Below are 24,805 nucleotides of genomic sequence, written 5' to 3'. Positions count from 1 at the left end.
CTTCACAGGTTTCTCCGCCATCTCTTTCCGGGGGAGGGGATGTGATTAATGACTTCCTAAATAGGAGCCCAGTTTTCAAGCCGAGAATTGGAGTGAACCTCAATCAGCAGTTGGGAGAGGACTGACAGAGAGTAAAGAAGACGAGGACGGGGAAAAAAGAAAAATCAAAAACCAAACAAAACCACCAACACCACCAAAAAAAGACCACCACAAAATCCCGCAACTATGAGGAAGAAGACAAAGAGGGAGGAATAACGCTGACCGGGGACTGCGCTGCTTTTAAGTCTTCACTGCCAGCGGGAGGGGGAATCCAATTCGAAAAAGAAATGTATGATGTGTGAAGGGCTTGGTCACAGCTCCTTTCCAAAGTCACTCCCCTTCCGCGCACCCAGGTACACGGCTATCGTCCTGCCCTCCAGCTCTTCCCGTTGCTGTATTCACGGCCAAACGTTTTTAAAATATTTTTGTACACGTCAGAATAAACAAACAAATTAGGTGAGAATTCGTTTTATTTTCTAGCTGTCCATCTTCCTTAGTGTAAACTACAGATGAAAGTGTTCTGCCCTATCACCACCTACTCGCACATAACCTCGCTTTACATTCAGTATTATATATACCCTTTAAACTTTGCACATACCTATTTAAAACCGAGGCTCAATGACTTTCTTATTAGCCCTCTCCCACCCTCTCGGCATCTTCTCTTATCCCAAGGACACACAAACAAAAGCCAAAGCAAAAAACCGATTCGTGCAGAACCTGAATGCAAGGGGCTTATGCATTTGCAAAGCACTTGCTGTTGTTTGGGAAGTGGCGTCGATCAGTCTGCCCAATTAAGGGGGACGCCTTTGCCCCTATGGGCCTGTTTACTCCTTTTGTTGCCTTTCAGGAAAGCGTCAATTCCCTCGCTAGTGCCTCATTTCTGTGTGAAACACCAAGGTGGAGGCTCCGTGTGATCGTTTGCAAGAAAAAAGTGAGGGTGGGCAAGAGTGTTCAAATACAAGCAGGCTGGCAAATGGAGCAGAAGCTTTAAATCCTGAAATTCCTTTGCAGTCGTCAACCGTAAATTTCCTATAGGTTATTTCAACAGTGAGGTCGACTTCCTACACTGACCTGCCTTACGCATTCGTACAACATGCTGCTGCTTTTAGCTCATAACCTCCCTTCCCCCCTTACAATAGCGATTATTTTACAATATTAAATAGCCAGTAATTTTATATGCTTGGATCTTATGACCGGGACGATATCTAACATAGAAATGTACGAGATTTTAACACACGTGAAACCTCAGCCATGAACAAGAAATTAAGGTTACCGGGAAAAAACAATGCTCTACACCACTTACTGGAAGTGCTCAAGATTATGTTTCTTGTGGCACAAGGGCACATTTATAAAATACGAGATCTCTCTGCACTTCCTTTCGAAAAGACACAAAATATCCTCTTTAATACCGTTTTTAAAGTATTTATTTTTAAAGATTGATTTATTTTAACGACATTTGGTGTAAAAAATCGTTAGAGACTACAATATTGGTTAAAACGGACACAAATGAGTTGATTGAGTTCGTTAAATGGACAAAATGTCTTGTTAGCAAATTTCAGTGAAAAAAATCAGTACAATATATTCTTCGATGAAGAAATGAAAGATTACAAAACCACATCAATAAATGAATCTAAATATTCTGGTTGCAAAGTATTTCTTATGTTGCCGAATAAATGAAGATTTTGTAAAATGGAGGGAGGTTGGGATTTGCGATGGGTCTTTACTGAGATTTTCAGGCCTCCAGTATTAGTGGAATTAAGGTTGGGGTCACTGGACTGGTCACTGGTGTCAGATGTTATCGACTCATTCATTTCCTGCAAGGGACATCAGCCTTTCAAGTTTTGTGGAAGGTAGAGAGCTGTTGCCAGCTGGGAACTCTCCGGAAAAAAAAAAAAGAAAAGAAAAGAAAAAAGGAGAGAACTTTAAAAAAAACCCAATCTTCTAACACTCTTCCAAAATTCATTCGCAAAGAAGGGGAGGAAGAGGATAAACAGTGAAAAAACTCTACAGAACAAGCCAGTTCCTGGAAAAATTAATCTAATTGCAGCAGTTTACATATTTAAAAAATATTTCTATCCTTACTTTTCGCTAAATAGATGCTAATTTTGGTTAAAACAATTAGAGGAACCTGGAATCATTGTATTCCCACATGCACAGCAAGAGGTCACTTGAAACTATGTAACCAAAAGCAGAGGTGTTGGATTTCCCATTTGTCACCTTCCTAAAACTTTTAAAGTCCTAACTTCAGTTTCTTCTATTCCACAAAACAAAACAGAACAAAAGAAAAAAATAAACAAAAAAAACCCCCATAAACCAAACAAGCACCATTCTCCTCCGCACAAAGACCCCCACCTCAAAAATAAAAAGCAAACTCAAAAGAAAGGGGGAAAAAAATCCAAACAAACGACGGAGCCGCGTGCATTTGAAACAAAACGCATATTTTACACTTGAAAGCAGAGCTCGGGATGCTGCCACCACTTCCTATTTCAAAGTGCAGCCAGCGCTCCTTGCCGACGGCCAGGCAGGATGGGCAGGGACGGCGCCGAGGCGCTCCTGCCCCCTTTCTTACACTACTCGGGGTTGGCTGCTCGGCGCCGCCCCGCCGATGTTGGACGCAGTAAGATGCCCGTCCTGTTTCTTACACGGTTTCTATCGAAACCGGCTCTTCCTAGCGCGGGGGTTGAGAGGCACCTTTCCCTCCGCTCCCTACAGCCAGGACTCTGTGTTGGTGCTGAGCTGTTCCCGCCAAAACCTTCTCACCTACAGTGTGAGCGCCAAAGCCGCCTTCCCTTTCCGCCGACGTGCAGCGCCCGGGCGAGGGTTGCCAGCGGCCCGGCGGGCTGCCCTGCCGGCAGGGGCCGTACCGCTCGGGGGCAGGTCAGGCCGCTTGCTTCGCTCCTCGCTCGCTGGGGCGCCCCTGGAGGGCGAACGTCGGGCGCTGGGGCTCCGGCGTCCAGCGGCCGCACTCGGTCAGCGCCCCGGAGGCAGCCGGTCTGTCCCCATAAGCCTCCCATCGCGCCGGGCTTTGCCCCTGGGTTTTTGCTTAACACTTGAAGAAAATGCGGCTCTTTCCCAGCGGGGACGTGGCGGCATGCCTTTCCGCCACTCTGGGAGAGCTGGGTCGGACATGCTCAAGACACTGCCAGCTTCCCGCTTTGCCCTGGCCAGTCTTAATACTCGCCATATTAATCCCTCGAATTATTATTAGAAAATACGTGTGTTTTTTTTTTCTTTTAACAAAGTACAGCGTCGACCCAACTGAGCCGCTGCCCACGGCTCGGGTCGACCAGGGACGGATTTTGCTCGACGTGTGACTGCGGGCGGGGTATGAAGTTACGGGTTTTATAGCGGCGCCTTTGGACCGTTCAGCTCTTTTCGGGAAATGTTTCAGAGCTCAGCAGGCGCCTCTCTGCCTTCGCCCCCGCCCGCCGCTGGAGCGGAGCACGTTTCTTTGGCTATCCCAGCGCTCCTCTCCCGTCACACCTAAGACGGGCGCGCACGACTCCCCGGAGCCCGCCTCTGCTCCCTTACGGGAACGGGGCGCCCTCGCTGACGGATCGCGTCGCCGTTCGCAGGCGGCCCTGCTCGAACTGACGGCTGGAGCGCGCTTTCAAACACGAGCTTTACGGACATTTTTTGTTGAAACGAAACGCGGCTCACAGGTCCACTCTGCCGTCCGTGGATCTCTGCGGGCAATGCCGGCGGTTTGCTAGGGAGACTCACAAAATACTGGGAATTGTTGTGATCCCGCGAATGATCCGCGGGCAGAAGGACGCTGGGGGGACTCACTCGGAGCGCTCGGATACAGGATGTGGTCTCACGTACATTAACCGCCTCTCAGCTGCGGATTTGCAACTGATAGCAGCCGCTTCCCTGACGGATTTAAGGAGGCTCTGGCCAGCCGTCACGGACGACCGTCTGACAAGGCTGACGCCCCCCCGCAGGGAAGGCTGGCCGGTCGCGGAGGGACCGGCAGCACGGGCCGGTTTCACGGCTTCGACTTTCGGGGGGTAGGCGCAGGACGATGAGCGGGCGGGTTTTAGCATCGGGCACTTATGCCTCAGCTCTCTCCTCACCCGGGACAGCCTCCCCGGGCTTGGTGTACGTATCTCAGCAGGGAGCGCATCCTCCCCGAAGGGTAACTGCCCAAGCGCTCTCGTCTGGGCCAGTCCGGCGGTAACACGGGCAGCTCCTCCCGCCGCAGCTCTCAGGAAACGCCCGCCCCAGGCTATCTATCTCGCGGCGCCAGGAGCGCATCCCGCCGTACGGGAGGGAGAAGGGACCCGGGAGAATCGCGAGTATCCCTGAGACGCGCGTCCGTCCCTCGGGCGACCAGAGCCGCTCCAAAGGAAGCCCCGTGCCCCCACCCGCGCATGCGCCTCCCCGAGCGGGTACGGCGGGCGCTGGACAGACTGGGAGACTGGAAGGGCAGGGGGACTGGATGGACACGGGGACTGGAAGGTCAGGGGACTGGATGGACAGGGGGACTGGAAGGGCAGGGGGCTGGACGGACAGGGGGACTGGAAGGGCAGGGAGACTGAAGTGCAGGGGGCTGGACGGACAGGGGGACTGGAAGGGCGGGCGGCACTGCTGAGGCGTCGCGATGGGAGGGGGCTGCGTGGCGGTAACGTGGCAGCGGCACGACAGTAACTCGAGAAGTATAAATGTTAGTCAGCCATTGAGGTGTGTGCGCCCAGTGGTATGTCTGCTGCAGTGGGATCGTGCAGCGCTCATATAAACCCGTGGGTCCCATAATTTGAGACAGGTATCTGAGGTGGGGCTACTGTAAATAAATTTTTCTTATGTAATTGTTTATTTGTCTTACAGAACTGCATCAAACTGCATCAAGAACTCTGAAGCCTGTGCACGAACTTAACGAGTCTTCCCCCTACCACCCAATACTTGTGTTCGTCAAAGTCAGCGGGATAGAAGTGCTGCAGTAGCTCAGTTTCACAGATACACAGTCAGCCATGTAAGACGCTACAGAGAAGACTGACCTGAGCCTGAGGAGACCTTCTTGAATGACCTCATCGTCTTCTGATGAACCTAAAATCAGAGAGTTGGAGTCAGTACCTGTACATTGTACCAAAGTACCATATTTAATTACCCTCCCCTCCAGTTTAACGGCTCATTAGGAGGCCATAAAATGCCAGGGCACTGACTCTACAAAGTGACCTATAAACTTACTACTTTAGATTTACATAGTTCATCAGAACCACAATGAGATAACCAAGGTGTAATATAAAAAAATCAGCCACTGCTTTTGTTTCCCCGCCCCCAGCACCAGTAAAGGCATTGCCCCTTTCATTGGTCTCTTATGAAAGCTATGCAGTTGATGACAACAGAGGGAAAAGATACAGATTTGCAGAATATTGAAAGGTGTTTGTTTCCTTTCTCAATAATTAATTGCAATAGGAAACCTAAGAACTAGTGAGTTTTCTTTTACTATGCTTAAATTGTACATATTATGCAATCAAGTCATACTTTGTATATGATTTTTAAAAATACAATAAAAATAATTCTCCAGGATTCTTTAATGATCAAAATTGTAACTCAATGCCAATTTATGAATCTCAACAGAAAAATGCTTTCAATCATATCAGTGGTAAAACTGCATACCATAATATGTAATGATATTAAATCCTAAATCTCAATCTGAACAAAACCAATCAGTGATACAAATACAGATGTGTAGCTTGACTGAAGGTGTACCTTTGCTCTAGTTGAGAAAGACCTGGCTAATTTTGTAGAATGCCAATAAAAGTATAATTCAGAAAAAAACCACTGCAGATGGCAGGAAGCATGAAGGCAAATACCTTGGTTTTGGATAAAGTTTGTCACTTTGGCCATCCAGTTTGTTTAACAAATGAAAGATTAATAGATAGGAGCATGCACGAACTCACCTGCCACAAGCCTGTCCTCTTGTCACCCTCTACTGTGTTTTTGAATAATCTATTTTAACTAAACCCCATCAAAGCCAAACAAGGAATTGCAGTATCAACCTGTTTAGATATAATCCCAGTTCTCTACTCTTTCAGAGAAATCTGGGTTTTGTCTTTTTTTCTCAGTTTAAGAGCACATCCAGACAGTTACTCTCTTTCTTAAAAAAAAAAATCCTGCTAAAGGAGTGAGCAAATTAAGAATGCCCGAAGTCAAATGGGAACCTTATTTCTCTCTTCTTTTCCCCTATAGTCAGTTATCTTCAATCATTTCAACACTAGAAAACACAAAATGGTGTGGAAGAATCCTTCTTTTCAGTGCAACAACACTGGCAAGCTGATTCAGTTCCTCTTCTTTTGTAGTAACTAAGTTTTCCACTGGAATTGTGTGGACTTTTGCCTTGTATTAAACCTAGCTCTGCTTTTACACCTTCAGGCACTGAAGTCCAATCTCTTTTATCTGCTGCTTTGTTCTGCCAACCTGTGGCTATGTGGCTTTTGTGTCTTTCAGATTTACTTGCATTATTTATGCAACATAATGAAATATGCAAGCATAGAGTAAAGGATCTGTTCTTGTCTTTGGCACGTAGCCTGCTTCAGTTTACGAAGGGATTAAAAATAAGTATTTGGGGGAGTGGTGTCAGGACTACAAGCAGGAAAGTACAGTTCTTAAAAATTGTAGCAGAAAACAGTACAAGTAATTCTTGTTTCTAGTATTGCCATTTTCATAACACATTTGTAAGCATCACATACTTTAGAGGGTCAAATAAACATAACACATTATGAAGCAGAAAAAAGGAAATCTAATTTTTTCATAGCTATTACAAAAAGCTTCCTGATACCCAAAACTTGGTATAAAGGAGATTACTGTAGAAAAGCCTGGGCATTTCACTTCCATTAACTCCTGTAAATAAGAAACTATTTTGGCATGTATTTTACTGCATCCTACTGAAAGAGGTATATTCCATTTAAATGGAAGCAGGTTTGGGCTCTGAAACAGCTCATGGTGAACTCTCCTGTGCCTCCTTATGCTGCACAAACTAGAAAAATACTTTGGCATTTTAGTTGTGAAACTATCTTGGCATTTAAATGAACTTGGTAACTGCAAATAAGTAAATAAATGCTGTTTAGGAATTGTGTACTAGACAGCAAGATGTTTTTAGAGAAAAAGTCCCTTCCTTTGAAAGCAACCCTCATTTTAACTAGGCATTCACAGTATGGGGAAGGATATTGTAACACTAGGTACAAAAAATAATGCAACAGAACACCATATGGAAACATTGGATAGGAAATACAATGAAAAGTGCACTATCAGCTAAAGGCACACTCAGACCCCCAACAAAGGTAATCCACCTTCCCATACAGGTAGTACATTCTGTACATTCAACTTATCTAACAGCTTATGGTGTGTATTTTTGACAACTTATTGGTCAATGAAAAATAACAGCAAGTTTATATATATTTAGAAATAATTCTCTTAGATACGGATAGCTTTGAATTCATTAGTTTAAGCAAGTTTGCTACCAAAGGATTTAGAAATATAATTTGCTTGGAAGAAAATAAAGCAGACATATCTAGTTACTCCACTTAGGTAAGTTATATGCTTTCCTCCAAAACTAAGTTGAAAAAAAATTCAGACGTTAAACCTGTTTCCTTCAAAGTTAGTGGTGGGCAGGGGAGTGATTTCTTCAACAGAGTAAAGTCCGCAGTATTTTTTAAAGAATGGTGGATCCTTTAAGTATGATCAAAGTGCAGGAAAACTAGAAAACAAAACCCACCAATACTTTATTTTATAACAAACAAGTAAGATAGTGATGAAAACGAATAGGGGAAAACATCTCAATGTTAAAAGGATCTCTTTTAGTTAACTCATCAGGAGTAAAGACTTAAATGGATGAATGCTGCAAAGTATACACCAAATTTAAACTTTTGTACAGAACCCAAGCACACATCAGCTTTTAATATATATATACACACACATACTAGTCAATATATTAACTGAGAAATTGCATTTTGTAATCAACAAACTTCACTGTCTATAATTTGAACCAGTCAGTAAAAATCATATTCTCATTTGCAGTTCTTGATGCACACAGTATTTTAATTTCAAAAATCACAAATGAGTGTTGTCTTGCACTCTGAATTAACTTGTTTTACATGGATTCCTCAATTCTAAATAATGGATGCCTTCCTGAGATGTTTAAAACTATTTTTTCCTTTTCATTTCATTCAGTAAAATATAATTTAAAATGTGTAAGAAAAATTAAATTTCCTGAAAAAGTATACTCAAGTATCAACATGTAATTACACTGGGGAAGAAGCTGAAAGTTCTCACAATTTTATTCTTAGTCTAGCCATAATTTACTTTCCTTTTCTTCCATACTTCTGTTTTCATATCATTACTTAATTTTTCTAGCAAGTGAAGATGAAAGCAAGTGTCTACAAGATGACAAACTATTGAAAAAATGCTGACTGAAGAGAATTAATTGAACAACTACCAAATTAAAATTTAGTCTTTCTTTGCTAAGTTTACTCACTTTTGTCACTGAATTGAAGGAAGGTAGTTACAGCTCTAAGTAAATAAAACAGCTAGACAATAGCCCAGGTATGCTTTCCCCCCTCCTCCCCCAAATAAAAACAGTGTATGCATTTATTAGTTTTAAGAAAGGAAATACACATTTTTGGAGACCAAACATCCAGTTATGCACCTTTAAATTATGTGTAAAAATGTCATTTGACTACAGCGGGAAAAGGAAAAAAGAAGAAAAGTAAAATGTGCTTCCACCATTGTTACGAATCTGATTGTTTTAGGCAATAAAAAGGAGTAATAAACTCCACCATAGCTGAGTAGGAGCCAATGAAAGCCTGATAACTATAGGATCAGAGTTTTTCCTCGAAATCAAATGCTATTATTATATTGACAATTGCTTTAGCATTAAAATTAATTAGGATCTATTTAGTTTAAAACTTTAATAATACATACTAAAGGAATATGCTGAACAAGGGTTTTTTTGTGTTTTAAGGACTAAAATTATTTATAATTCTTGTTTTTAGTGTATTTGATTTACTAAAATCTAGAGTTTCTTATAGTCTGCATTTGAATATACATATATTAAACAACTCTCATAATTATTTAACTAAAAAGCAATGGAAAACAACTATGGTTCAAACAATATTTTGTGATTTAAAACTAATTCTTTTAAATACACGATTTAAAAATGGAACACATCACCCTCTACTACTGTTTTTCTACTTCCTTCATATTTAAAATATTTTGTTCCCAGTTTACTGATAGCGAGCGCACGTTGAAATTGCCACACACTGAGCAAACGAAACTATGAGAAAACTACTTTGTGGTCTTATTATGTGTTTTCAAATGGATTTTTCTTTGTATTTTTAAAATGAATTAGTATCAGTACCTTGTAAGGAAAAAAACCCCTACTTTAAAAGCTACAATTCTCAAATCATAGATAGATCAACATATTTTTCAGAGTTTGATCATTGATTGATAATGTAATTGTTTATTTCTAAGAGAAACTACAGAGAGAAAGATTTTATTTCCCCATTTGATAACTATTTGCAAACGAAACAATGCCAAATGAACTCCTGAAAACATACATGTTAAAGGCCAAATAAAGAAAGAGACGAGACATTATGACAACAAGCTGAATTGAAGTCTTTCATTTAAAGAAAAATGTGGTTTTTCCCATTGATCCTGATTACACTAAATCGAATGCATATTGTTCACATTCAGTATAAAGATACTACATTATTCCCTCAAAACTGATGGTACTACACATTTTTAAAAATACATAATTTTTATTTGCTTTTATAGCAACTGAACTGGTTTGTTCAGACCTCTATGAGATGTTTTACATTGGCATTTGTTTTGATAGAATTGACACACCTTTCACATCTTTTCCTTTGCACAGAATTCTTGTTTTATTTGCATGTGCTATTTACCTAAAAAACACAGAATCTTCTTTCATCATTTTGGTTGGGTGCTTTTGTCACTGAATTTTTTACTTTGAAACACTAATAAAGGCTGATTTTTTATCATTTTTATTTTAGCATGCTTATCAAATGCTGATATGGATATTGTCCATTAAAATAATCCAATCAGACATTATAGAAGTTAAACAGCAGGTAAGTTTGTCTGTATTTTAAACACCAATATTCACTTTCCTAGAAGTATGGATAGTACAGGACACATCTTTCTCATTTCAGCTGGAGTGGGCATCAGTCCTGTATGTCATGCCTTCTGACTGAGTCACTGTTTAAAACAACCAAATAAATGAAGTAATGCAATGGTCATTTTTTATAAACTTTAGTGGAGGCAGGTCATTAATTCAAACCAGGGGGAAAAAAAAAGTAAAGAGGAGCATCAGTGATACATAACTAAAATTTCACAATCTCTAAAATCAGTGCACACATCAGTAGTTGAAGTAGGTACAGGAGATACAGTATCTGAAAGAAAAGCAAAAACCTAATATGTGATACAAAATTATTAGTGAGTGTATAAATTTTAACAGTTTACTTTCTGGGAGTCAGCCTTAAGTACTGCATTTCTGCAGGTGGTCTAAATCAAATGCAACCTATAGAATATTTGTAACGCACCTCTAGAATATTTGTGAAAGCTTGGTTTAGTCTAAATGTGATATTAATAATATAAACATTAAACCACTTCTCTCAAATTGTTAAGAACCCTGAATCTTAGACACAGCATATAATAGAATGATAATCACACACACATTTGAGTTAAACAGTGAGGGTTTAGGTCCGTATAATTACTGCACATGGACACACAGAATGCTGCAGACTGGAAGTAGGATTTTGGGAAAGTACTTTGCCAGAAATAATAAGTATATGCACAAACGTCAAAATGAATAGACCTGGCAGTTTAACTTTACTGAAATATGTATGACCAGGATAGATTTTTTTTCTAAAACCAGTGACAAATGAAAATGGCTACACACTCCTCTTATTTCCCAAGTACTGACACTAAATACAGATTGCAGTTTTTAATTAACTAAAGAAATGTATTTAAATGTTTAAATTTAAGACAGACTTATTTTTGTATCAGTAACAGTAGAACAAATAATTCCATAATAAAGCTACATTCAAGAAAATAGGGAATTGTGTAAAACTACATCTCTTTCTCTGTTCAAATTGACTAGTTAAATATTACAGTCCTCATTTTTCTGTATAATTAAGCTTTTGTTCAACCATGAAAAAACTAGAAACTGATTGCTTGAAAATGAGCTGCATGACCTGTGTCCCCATTTGTCACCTCTGACCTTTAACTTGAAGACCCTGCATATCAATACATTCTATTTTTAGAAGCAGAATGTATATTTTTAAAAGTGTTATCCTCCCATATGAAACACATCATGTTGGTTTTGTCTTGTTTTTTAGCCTCTACTCATCACACCAGAGGAGCATCCTTGCTTTTTGCTGTGCAACTGCATTCAAAACACCCGTGTGCAATTATAGAAAATGAACACTTGTTTCTGAGAGGAAAAAAGACCTTTTTATTTTTTCATGTACTAGAGAGGCTGAATCACCTTAAAGTGAATTTAGAAAAAGTAATATACTACATTGCACACTTTTTGAAATTTAACTGGTTTTTCCTTAAAGAGAGGAAGAAAGGAGAAAACCTCACGCCTGTGTCTGCATTGCTGCTAAAGGATATCTGCTTTTTTCCTGAACCTTCCTTGTACCGTGAGTGGTTATTTTGTTCTCACTGATGACACACTGTTTTGATATTCGCTTTCAGAATGTCCTTTCATAAACCAAACCTGTGGTTAAAAATAGCAAATGCCAAATTCCTGTCAAGTTGCTGGTTTCAGCCGCACTTCCATTTCATATAGGTAACGTTACGCTTCCCAAACTGGTTGCAAAAAAATCTGCGTTGCTGGGAGGGCTCGTGTTCGGAAGGAGAAAGCACTGTAGTATTTGCCATTGATTTTGCTGCCAGTATTCGATACCGGAACCATACAGTGTATCACATAAAGGCCGTGGTGGGAGCACTCCACTGCCGTGACCCGCCCGTGCTGAGGCACTGAGAGCCCCACAGGCGGCCCCAGTACGGGACGGGACGGGCAGGTCTGCGCCGGGAATAACATGGCCGCGGGGTTCAGCACCACGGACAGCGCCACGCCCGCGGAGGAGGGGCCGGGCCGTGCCCGCCAGTCCCGGGGTCACCGTGCTGCTCGGCCGGGACCTCTCGGCCCGCTCCACCACCCCCGCCGAGCCCCGCAGGGGGCTCGGCTCCCCGCCCAGGGGAACATGGTACCTTGGGAAAGCGCCCTGCTCGGAGCGATCGCCGTGGCTCGCCCGGGTCCGTCCGCCCCGGGAGCGTCCTGCGCACCGCGCGCTCCGGCTGCGAGGCCAACAAAACGCTGCCACGGAGTTACACATCAGGAAAACAGGAGGAACAAATAGTTTAATCGCTTGGGATTCAAAATTCACTTCTGTGCATGGGGATTCTACGTGAAACGCTGTGCGTGACCTACAGCTGCATCCTGCGAATGGCCTAGACTGCAGCTGTGCAGGCCTAGGAGGGAGAGCGCTTGGGGTTTCCTCCTCCATTCACTTATCACCATTTTCCCTCTCATGAAATTCTGGATACATGACAGCTAATACATTTTCAGATTAAAAAAAAAAGAAAAAAGTTTTGATAAAACTGAGACAGCAGCACACGCCATTTACAGAATGTATTTTAAAATAATGACAGTAGAAGGCAGTTGTCTTTGTCATACACACACAGGCAGTTTCTAGTACAGCTCCATTTTTTGTAACCACTGCATAAGACCAACATCACCCGTAATCATTATTTTTGCCATTACATACACAATTCATTTGACTACAGCAAAGGAAACTTGACTTCCTGGCATATTAATAATTAAGGTCATAATTTAATTCAATATTGATTCTTATTGTTTATACAAAAGAGGGGAGAATCATCCTTTAAAGAATTATAGCTTTTGTTTCAGATCTTATAAATAATTTTCAAAAAAATTTTGTCTACATTATCTCCTCTGTAGCATTAAGAGGATTTTTTTTGTGTTTCAAAAAATAAATAATTTGTAGTTTTGTAAGCAAAGCACACAAGTATCAATCTAACAGTAAACATGCACTATTGCACTTCAGTACAATGTGATATCCAGACAACACTAAAACTATACACAACTATATTTAAATGAACTACAACCAAATTTAGCTATAAGTATTTTCTTAGTATCTAATGACATATTCATGACAGGACACTTCTCTGTATTTGCAATTATTAAGTGTTTCCATGCCAGATGTGAAATTCTAAAACAGGTCATTAGACAGGGAAAAAAACCCCCCACAGCATTGTGTATGGCCTATATAAAAAGAACATCAAGACCAGTTACATAAAGTGTCAAGTCTGTAAACAAACTGGTGTAGTACGCTACTGTTTTGTCCCATCACTGCAAGACCGTCATACATCATCTACTCACCATCACTAACAAGCTAACGACTGGTAAGAGAGAAACAAGTAAATGAATCAAATCTCTTTAGGTAATATGTTTATCAGATTATAATGGATAATTCCCTCGCGTTAAAGCTAAAGATACTTAAAATTAACTCAGAGTTTTCAAATTTATTTAGACACACCAACTCCATACTTTTGTAGCAGCTTGGGCAAAATATTTGCGTGCGTTGCTGCTGTTTGCTTATTTTGAGGTTAATTTCGCTAGCTAGTTATCTGACCCGCTGTGTGGTCTACACAACAGCCGCATGGAGCTGCCGGCGCTCAGACACGGTCGCTCTCTTGGAGCGCGGCACCGGGGGATGCCGCCGCCGAGCCCCTCGGCGGGGCGAGCAGCCAAAGGGGCCCCGCCGCCCTCTCCGCGGGCGCACCACCGGACAAGGGCGAACAAGGCGTGTTGGAGGCACTTCGGCACTTTATTTGTTCTCCTCCTCGCTGCGTCCCGCACCGTGCCCGGCACCTCAGAACCAGGCGCGGGGCTCCGTGTCACAGCCTCCCGGACAGCCCGCCCGCCCTGTCGCCGGCGGAGACGCTCCCTGGGCGCTGTCCCCGCAGCCCCGGCCGCAACCCCGCGCTCCCCGCGAGGGAGCCATCCAAGATGGCGGCCCCGCCGCCACTCGCGTTAAACCCCCCGCACCGCGCACACGGCGCCGCGCGTGACACGCGGCCCCGCCGGTGTTACCGCAACGAGGCCGAGCCTCGCGGCCTCCGCGCCGCCCCCGCCCCGTCCTCCGCTCCCCGCCCGCCTCGGGGCGTACGCGCCGCCCGGCGGGTCCTGTCCCGCCGTCCATCCTCTCTCCTCGCCCGGCCTTGCCTTCCGCCGGTCCTCGTCCGCCCCGCCCGGCCGCGGCGGCTCGCCGGGCGGTCACCGCCATCCGGCGGCGGCTGTCGGCGGGGCGCGGGCCGCCCCCTGGCGTCGGGCTGCCGCACCGTCCCCGCCGCCGGTGCCTCGGCCGCGGCCGCCGCCTGCTCTCGGCGGGGCGCTGCGCCCCTCGCCCCGCTCGGCGCGGGGGGCGACTTCGTCCCTTCTCCCTTCCTCCACCACGGCTGCCGTCGTCGTTCGCGTCTGCCGTGTGAGGCGGCCCACCGCCCCCTTCTCCCCGTCCCGGCGGCTCGGGCGGGGGCGGCGGCGGCGGCCCGGGCGGGCCCGGGGGCAGCGTCGGAGGAGGGGGCACGGCGGCCAAGGGAGAAAGGTGCGAACCCGGAAGTACACCCGCCCCGCCGCCGCCCGCAGGGAGTTCCCGCACACACAACAATGCGGCGCCGCTCCGCCTGCGCCCCGCGCAACTTTTTCCTCCGGCACCGGAGAACCCGCGGCCGCCCCCCCACGCCCTGGCAGGTGCAGCGCCGGCGGGAGGGCGAGACCGCGAAGGGGGAGGTGAAGGGAGCTCGCTTACCTCCCGCACGCCATGGTGGCCGGGCTGAGCGGGGCTGCGCCGGCGGCTGCCGCGGTGGCGAGGCGAGCGCGGGGGCTGGGGGGACACGCACCCACCGACGGGCGCCCCCCGCGGGGGGCTCCGTCTTCCCGAGCCACTGGCAGGACAGAACGGAGGAGGAGAAAGCGAGCTGAGGCGGCACAGGGACACGGTGCTCCCGGCGGGAAGGCGGCAGCAGCAGCCAGCGAGGAGGGGCGGCGGCGGGCGGCAGACACGGCCGCGGCGGGCAGGCACGGCCCCAGCGCTGGCTCACGCCGCCGCAGCCGCCGCGCACCTGCCCCGCCGCCCTCCCCGCAGGCGGGCGGGCGGGCGGCACCGGCGGCTGCGCGCGGGGGCGCTCCAGGGCAGCGGGAGCCGGCGGGGCGGGCGGGGCGGGCGGGGCGGGGCGGCCGCGGCCGCGCCCACGGGAGCCGCCCCACAGCCCCACCGGGAGACGCCCGACAGCTCCCCGGGGCCGCCGCTCGCTGGGGTCGGGGGCCTCTTCCTCTGGGGTCCGGCACCGGGGCCTCCGCTCACCATATCCGCCCAAGCATCGTCGCCCTCGGAACCCTCCTTGGCTGCAGGTCGTGGAGGCCATTTGGCACCTGTGATTTTGCCCAGCTCCGCCGCCTCGAGGACTGGGCTCCCCATCCTGCACCGTGTACGCTTGTGCTGCTGCTCACTCCAAATCTGCCGCTAGCATCGCTCCTGTGTGCAGCATCTTGCACATTTTTCGTGACCTGCTGGTCGTGGGTCTCACAATGTGCGGTCCATGTCCACAAAACAGGCAGGATTCTAGCTGTAAAACTGGCTTTTCCAGGGCTTGTTGGTTCCCAGTTGTCTTGCACCATGATTGGCTTCCTTTCCAATATATGAGACTTTATTAATGGCAAAGTTTCATTTTTCCATCTCGTTCTGAGTTATCCAAGGAATACCTACCCCCATGGTAGTTTGCATACTGTCACGAACAGAGTTCACTCAAGTGTATATAGATCATGATTCTAGAAATAGCAGGGTTAACAAAGATTGGCTACTTATGGGTCAGTGTTCCACATCCTTCCCCCCTATCCACTCCAGTAGTCACCACTTCCTACATGTGCTAGCAAAAATTGAGGTGGTTTCCCGCAGTGCGATACCTCACCAGGAACACGTGCTGAGGGGATTAGCCAACTGGTAAATCAAGCAGTAGGTAACTGGTAAAGTCACACGATCCTCCATCTGGTGGGGACACTGATTAGCAGGTTCATTTTCTTGACCACTGGTTCTCATGGCACTGAGTATTTTGGGGTCCTTTATGTTGAATTTGGCCAAAATTGTAAAAAGAGTTCAAAAATTTTTTGAGAGGAAAGAGATGGATAGCAAATGCAATTGCATTTTTTGAAAAGAGCAAGATAAAAATGTGTCACGTGGTAAGGATCACTTTTTAAGCTCTCATTTCATACTCTAGTGAGCTCAGTTCACATACAATTCCCTATAATTAGGCATTACTATACTTGCCTTGAACTTGCCATTCTTGGGGTTTCCTTTGTAGATTTAATTTTAGGGGTACAGTGAGACTTTCAAGAATTTGTCAGCACTTTATGAGGCTAAATAAGGGCCAAGTCAGTGCTAAAATACTTAGTGTACATAGCTTTTTAATTTCTTTTTTTCACAGAAAAACTTTACACAGAATTTTTCTGTGTGATCTTAGCCTGTGATTAAAGCAGCTGTGGAACCTCTCATGCCTTCAAATACTGTCTTACTTAGCTCAGAAAGGTTTTGTGTTGGATGCAGAGATAATTCCAAGGCTCAGGAGAAAGCCTTCCAGTGACTAAATGACACTGTTCCACTTAGACTTACCTAGGGACAGTCGTAGAAAGCTACTTCATCACATTTCACAGGTGATATTTAAGTACCCACATATATCTAGAGCTCCTAATACTTGACTCTATAATCTAAAATTTAGTGCACATTCTGTGTGTGTGTATATATATATATATATAAACTTAGCCCAATATATAGGTATATTACCTTAACACAGGGCTAGCTGTATTTTGCTAGTAGTTTGAGACTGCATGAGACTTTTCTGAAAAACAAACAAACCCAAAACATGGTCAAAACTTGATTTTTCACCTTTTTTTTTTTAATTTTTTTTTAGTATATAGGGGAGAGTTCTTTCCTGGTCCCTGCTATTTCTGCTGAGTTTTTTTGGTTTTTTTTTTCAGAAAAAGAAACTTCCCCTGGTGCTTTGTTTTTGTGCCCTCAGCATATGACATAACCTAATTTTATAACCAGTTTGTATAAAACAAGTTTTATTCAGGACATATTCAGAATTGAACTATTTCAATAAATAACTGAACTGCATACAGGCTATGAAAACACTGCACTTTTTTTTTCTATTACTTTAATTTTCTCAGTTTTTTACCACTAGTCTTCTTTGTAGGGTTTCCTCTGAGAACTTGGTGAAAAATTTGGTTTTTTTCTATACAGATTAAACATTTTGAGGCAGCTTAATGAGATGTGGAATTTTTTTCTCAAGGTGACCAATTAAAGTGACCTGCCATCCCTGGTGAAAAACTAAAACCACTGAAGATATTTTTCAAAAATATTAGTGCTTGAAAAAGCACTTTTAATTTTTCATGCAATATGTTTTTCTCAAAGCAAAACAAAGCATTTGGTCTTATTTGTGTTGTGCTGCTATAAAACATAATTTCTGGAATAGCTTATGAAAATATGTCACAAAATAATTGCATATAGTATTTTTCTAGTGAGGTCTACTAAACATTTTTCACTTTACTTAAAAAAAAAGACTAACTAGTAAATAGTACTATTTTCCATTCTGTAATGGTATCTCCAACTGTGGGAAATATTCATCAAATGTTTGAAATGAAGGACTGAGACACTGATCTTCAGGAGAGAATTTTTGAGATTCCTGGTAACATCTCCAGCACATTCCCAGGTTTTGGACATCAGTTTGAAGACAGATGTGTTAGATCAAAAACAGTTTCTCCTATTCCACCTGCACTTCTACTCAGAGCAGAGACCATGTTTACTCATTTTGTCCATTTATTCATTTTGTCCTGCAGAGTCTTCTGTTCCTTCATGTTTCCTGACCTTCCACATTTATCCTCTTTGTGCTCTGCTTTGATTATCCTTTGTTTTCTTTCCTGATGGAATCATTTGCCAGCTCCTTCATTAGTCTTGTAGGCACTTCTGGAGACTGTGTATAGGTTTCTTTGCAATACTTCCATGAAATGCTATTTGTTATATATGGGTGTGGTTTTGTCATCTATTATTAAAATAATTTAAAAGTTTCCCACTATAACACAGCCTTCCAGTTCTTTGTATCTTTGGCAAGCACTTTGGTATGAAATTTTTCGTGTCTCCTGTTATAGCCAGTTTACATTTTTCAGTCATTGCCAAGAAGAAGATTAAAAAAATATGTATTTGGTCCATGCTCAGATATTATTTTCAAAACAATCTAGCCATCTGAACATTTAGAACAGGCACTTCAAATCCAGTGTAATGGCAGGAGAATGCCTTTTGTTGTTTATGTGGGTACTCTGTCCAGACCTGGGCAAGCTATAACCCCTTGCTAGACCCCAGTTTGCACACACTGAATGACTTTCCTAACTGCTAAAATCAACAAAGCCTTGGATCCACTGAAAACCCAAGTCACTTCCAACACTGAACACCAACCAGCTGATATACTCTGGGTCTTCTACAGTGAATGGGTAGCTCACAGCCTCCTCGTTGTCCAGGCTACAGAATCTGAGGAAAAACTTTGAATGTATGCTTTTAGCTGCACTTTATGCCAAAGAGGTTCTTGTTTGGGAACTAGGAACAAGGCAGTTCTCTCTCTTATCCTTTTAATGACACTACTGCTGACACCTTGGAAGCAGGAAGGACGATGCTGTATGATTCAAATGGAAAAAAGATAAATGCAAGACCAGGATGAGAAAAAAATAGATTAAGAGGAAGAGTCTTTTGAGATCAGGACTGTTCAAGGGGCAGAAAGCTAAGTCTAGAAACTGAGGAGCAGAAGCAAAGATTTGCTGCCAAAAACATGTCACCTCATATCAGCGTGTCTTATTTGCCAGCATAGTGAAATCCACAACATGTGAAGATGAATTAATGAAGACTAGTGTTACTGTTGACTGGAAGAGCTGTCATACATATCTGCAGGAAATGGCAGCATCTCTCCTATTAGTCGTCAGGGGCAGGGACTAGGGAGACTGATTAGAAAACTATGAGGAAAGCGTGGGAAGTTAGTGGATGAATAGGATACAGTAAAAGAAGAAAGAGGAAAAAAAGCCTGGGAATGCAGTGGAGAAGGAAAAAGACATTTAGAATCTTGTCTACAAAATGGGGTTTACAAGACTACTGAAATAGATTTGATAAGGAACTGTTGCAGACGAAGGCAAGACAGAAACTTGGGAAAAACTTCAGAGTGGAAACAGTATACATGGTTGGTGTGGAGGTCCTGTGTGCATCCCTCCTTTTGGGTAGGCAGCTGTGTGGGCTCAGGGACAGTACAGAGAGAGTATAGCTTGCCGCCTTGAAATAAAATGCTGGGAGAAACCTCTGTGAGAGCCTGCTGTTTCTTCACCCAGGAGTTATTTTTAATCTGAGGCCCTCACTCTTGACACTCAAGCTCCATTGCAACTGTCTGCAGCCATGGCCATGCCTGTTGATCTGGACGCTGACAGGTGACAGACTTGAACTCAGACCTGCCTCATCCCTGTGGACTTCTCTGGCTATCTTGACTCTTGTCTGGCCTTCATTGTCAGCAACAGAACTGCTCTGCATCCTTGTCAGTAAGGCTCCTGCCATCACCTGTGGCTCCTGCCTCTCCTTCCGCAGTGGAGCAGCCTCCTCTTGCTGCCCCCAGAACTGTGGATTCAATGTGGACCTTTTCCACCAGCTTCTCATTCCACCAGTGGTCTCAGGGGCAGTAACATAGTAAGACTACAGTAAGATTCAGCTTTGGAAGGTGTATACTAGGTATATACCCCAATGGTCTCAAGCCTGGTGATAACACATTTGACTACTGTGTATCCACTTTAACCCCCTTTTCATTTATTTTTAAAAAATACATCAAGTCTACTATAAAACTCAATCAAAAGAAATTATTGCAGTTATAAAGCTAAGTGTTCCCTGCATGCTGTCAGCAAAACTGATATGAAATGTGCTATAGGAGGATGCAGGTGAGGGTCTTGTTTTCTGTTTCCTCTCCCCCAGAAATGCTCATGTCTCCTGATGGTCCAAACTGTGCTCTTGTTTCTTAGCTGGCAATGGTTGTATGCAGTCACAGAGTTTTCTTTTTTCTCCTTTTAGCCATTAGTCTCCTTTTTTGCCTTTGGGTTTGTTCTAATTTTTTTAATGACTCAAGAAAAATATTAGTAACAGGGAAGTTTCCTATTTTTCATGTGTTTTCCTCCTATTATATTTGCTTTTGCCAGTGGGGCCAAAGAAAGGAGGGGACTTTTTAGGAATTTGTTTGGAAAAGCTGTGCCAAAATATGTATTCTGCTTTATTTTGTGGCCTTGTGAAAATCATGCAGGATTTTATGAAGCTTTAAATTTTAATGTAAGATTCTCAAGAATGTTCCATTTGCAAACCTAGACAGATATCTAAGTACATGAACATTTAATATGGTAATAAGTGAAACGTATTTTGTCACAAATGGCTTTTTAGAAATTTATTTAGTTGCAGCAAAATCAATTCTCTTTGAGTCAAGTCTTTACCATAAGCACACTCAGAACACTCTGGCAAGCCTCAACTGTTACTTCTCCATACCTTTTCTAAACCAATACTTAGCAGTTTACAAAACTACACTTAGTTCCAAAGCAGTAGATATTTTGCCTTATTCAAGTTCTTGATCATTTCTGTCCTTGTTCAGGGGCTCAGATATACTAATTTGAAAGTCAGCATTATGCCTCTTGTTTAAACTGGTATAGACACTGAGTAATGTCCATCCAAACCCTTGCCACAACATTATCTGACAATGGGTTGATCAGGAAAATCAAACCAACCAGGAAGCTGTGAAACCCCTGTCAATGCAGATGGTTCTTTCTGCTTTTTAGACCAAAGCCACACATGCAACTCCAGGAGTGCTGGCTTGGGCTTTCCTATTAATGGGAATGAGCATGCCATGTGTGTGTCACATAGGTATTGGTTTTGCCTCAAAGAAGAAGACAAACATTTTGCTCCTGCCAAAACAGAGTATACAGGATTATTGTTCTTGATTTGTCTGTTCTACCCATCATGTCTTGTTTCACGGATGGAAAATCCTGTGGCCAGGTTCTTACTGCTGGTTTGCTTGTTCAGAGATATGGAGACTCCCTGGCCACATATGAATTAGCAAAATGAACAGGGCCAGGGCAAATGCCAGAGTGCCAGTTGTGCACAGTCTATAAAGTGATTTAATGCCTACCAGGCAACAGGCTATGCCTGAGCAACTAGCATGGTTGAAAACCAAGCCTAATGTGCAGATTGCTAGTGGCTTGGTTGCAGGAATAACTGGCTTAAACCCTTGTGTGGTTGTGAGATGTGCCAGGCTAGTTAACCACAGAGTAATAGAGAATGAGTCCTGTACTCTTTTATTCAGCAGAATAGACATCACCTTTGGGGCTTCACCCCACAGTGACATTAGTGGGAGGAGGGGAAGGATGGAAGCAGGGGAGCAAGGAGGTCTCTGCTACGAGGACCCCTTTTTTAAGAATCAGCTCTAAAAATGAGACAAATCATTGTGTGATTGCTGATCTGTATTGCTTCTGTATTTTACATTATACTACCATTAAAGAAAAAGGATAGTAAGAAGGGAATAACAGCTCAGGTCTCCTTGTGTCCAGCTGATTACCTAAAGTTTGTGGGTAAGTTTTTAAATGTTTGTTCTATTTTTGATCCGAGGATTCTGACTCCTGTTCAGTTCAGTTCAAACAGAAAGGTCAAAGCAGTGGTTATGGCACTTTTTAAAAAAGAAAAATTATACAGAATTTTTCATCTAATGCTCACCAAAACCAAGAGCAACAGTAGAGTCTGGTGCAGGATGACGGATTATGGTAAAGCTGAACGACTGCACAAGATCTTCACACTTAAACAATTACTTCAAAAGGACCACAGTCATGTTCAAATACTTTTTTAGGAATTCAGCAACATACACTTGGTTAACCATTAACATTTAAAGCTTTTTAAATCAATACATGTAGCCTTTAAGAGTAAAAAACATGAAAATATTAGTTAACGTTAGGAATAAATTTTATGTTGTTATGACAGAGACTCGTCTGTGGGTTTTATTGCATTACACTGTATGCCGTTTTCATTACCTGAAACTGTTTGGCTCTTTATAGCAGACTGATTTAAGGAGTTTGAACTAGTTTCCTTGGGAAACTGCAGGCTCAAAAAAATGGAATTGTTAGCTGGTAGAAAAAAATTACAGAACATTTTTCAAAGTGTACAGTGGTGAAGAAAGGAAATGATTGCTTGGAGTTGGGGGCGTGGAGTGAGAAAGTGCCTGCCTCATGCATCTGTGGGTGGAAAGCCACAGTTGGCTTATACATTTACTTTGTTTCTTCAACTACTATTACTACAATCACAAGAACTAATTACAGTCATTTAGGTCAGTGTTTCCCTACTCCATTGAATATTGAAAAACCAAGCAGAGAAGTTAACATAGAAGGAGCTTCTCTGCATTTTCACAGGACTAGAATAATATGCAACTAGAATAATAATTTACAAGCATTCATTTTCAGCATCACTTGTACTGTTGATAACAATTTTTAAGAATGAATCCTTAGTTGATAAGGAAGGCTTAAACTACTCAAAACTATTTTCTCAAAAAGATTTTGTTTCACTCCTGGCTTACCCCTGCCACATCAGTTTGAGTCAATCTGAATTCACTCATAAGTTAATTGAAGATGTAAACCACATGGCTAAAGGCTGAACTGATTGAAACTGACACTGATTCAAATGGAGACGGCTTTCATGCAGAAGAGTCTCCCTTCATATTTCCCATACTGTTTTAAATAAATAAAAAAAGACAACAGAAACTTGTCATTTCAACAAATTTTGAGTTTTCTGACTAAAAGTCAATATAGTTTAAGTCCCATTGTAATTGCTATCAGAACAAATTTGAAAAACAATTCAGCTGAGAAAGTCCAAGTTAAAACGTGAATGGAGAAGGAAGCATGGAATGGAGATCTTCACAAAACCTATTTATTTACTCTTGTAGATATGGAAAACAAAATGTGGTAACAGATAGAGATAAAAACCACTGAATGAATGGAGGAAAAGAGGTGCTCCTTGGCCAAAGTAAAGCTGAGATAGAAAGTGGAGAATCAGATTGCTATGGAAATAGAAGATCTTGCAACTTTTTTCAATGAATTCTGGAGTATAAATAACAAGGGCAGGTCTGAGACTCAAAATAAGGGGAACAAAACAGTTAGCTACAGAATGGCGATGGAGGGGCAAAGATGCAATCAGGGAAGAAATACTGGTGATGAAAAGGAGGGCAGAGAAACTGGAGCATCAAAAATCTGACAATCGCTGAAGGACCAAGAAGTGTGATTAGCAGCAGTATTTGGCTGGTTAATGAAGCCACTGAAGAGAAGGCTCTGTGCCAGAGCCAAGTGGACGTGGGTGAAGGAGAGAGGCAGGACTGACACTCAGGAGCTGCAAAGCTCAGTGATAAACTGTGAATATATAAAAAACATAGGTGTCTGGCATTTTCCCTGTCATGAAGAGAACGTTGGCATAACCTCACTGAGACTGAAGTTATTAGGCTTAGTAATATAGGTACTAAAATGTAGAACTAAATCCATTCTTAGAAAAACTCCACTCCAGGCAATGGAAGTATCAAAGAAATTCTTCTGGACCTCCAGTACTGCAATTTATACAGACCAATATGTGAATAAGTAGCAAAGTCTTTAACTTCCAGCTTCAAACACTGTCCTTTTCCCAAAGCAGTTTATCTGTACTTCAGCAACATATTCTAATCTAGGGACCTGAGAGCTGCAATTTTAGTGTGTTTCTTTAAATACCATGTTTCATTCAATTTATAGGTGATAAAGTATCCTTTCCTAATCCTAGTTCTATTTTAATTGATCATAACATATCTGGAGTGTCCCATTCCTTTCTTATTACCAAGAGATGAAAATGGAAGTGACACAAATCAGTGGAGAGAATTTTCCACTCTTACATGTAAGATTGGTTATTCAGACTGGGAAATTTTACCCAATGAGCAAGTGTGTAAGAATCAAAATGTTTGTGAATAATTTTTGATGAAAGCACATTCCTATGTACTTTTCAGGCTATTTGTTAGCAGTTGCTGCTTGTGACCGTAATTAAAGTAATAGTTGCAGGTGACCCAACAGAAACGGAAGAATGATAATTTCCTGCATCCCAGTTTAATGAATGCATTATCTTCCTTTAAACCTAGATTTCTGCATTGGGAACAATAACATACCGATGCTGTCTAATGAAATCAGCCTCAATTGTCATGACCTTTCGTTTACTTAACCTTTTGCTTCCATCATTAATTATACGTGTGTTATAGTTAGTGTAGAGGACATGATCATTAGTTAAAACCTATCAAGCTTGCTTTCTTCAAAAGAAAGAGGAAAAGCTAACAAACAAGCCTGGAAAGAAGTGAAGGGATAAAGCAGTCATGAGAGAGATGAAAACTGAACTCTCTTGAGCCTTGAACAGTGATGACATAGAAAACAAGTGGTGGGTAAGATATTTTTGGAAAAAGCAGGAGATATTTGCTGATACAAACATGGTTTGTACTTGCTTTGTTTTTCCTTATGTAATCAAGGGTTACACAAATAAAAGATTATAACTGACAATCCTCTGCAATTAGCCATGAGTTATAGAATAGTTGCAACATGGGAAGTAGCTGAGTTCTTGGAAGT

At 43.0% G+C, this 24,805-nt stretch overlaps 1 protein-coding gene across 1 annotated transcript in view; it reads right to left on the bottom strand.

Annotated features, from left to right (window-relative positions):
* Positions 1-5,070, bottom strand: part of LIN28B (lin-28 homolog B) — an 84,898-nt gene extending 79,828 nt beyond the window's left edge. Inside the window, exon 1 of the mRNA XM_071547867.1 lies at positions 5,037-5,070. Coding sequence (XP_071403968.1) covers positions 5,037-5,070 — 34 coding nt within the window. The remainder of the gene's footprint in view (positions 1-5,036) is intronic.
* Between the last annotated feature and the right edge of the window lie 19,735 nt (positions 5,071-24,805).

The sequence above is a fragment of the Pithys albifrons genome, chromosome 2 (genome assembly GCF_047495875.1).
Source record: "Pithys albifrons albifrons isolate INPA30051 chromosome 2, PitAlb_v1, whole genome shotgun sequence".
In the NCBI taxonomy this organism is placed as follows: Eukaryota; Metazoa; Chordata; class Aves; order Passeriformes; family Thamnophilidae; genus Pithys; species Pithys albifrons.
This window is presented reverse-complemented; position numbering and strand designations above follow the sequence as displayed.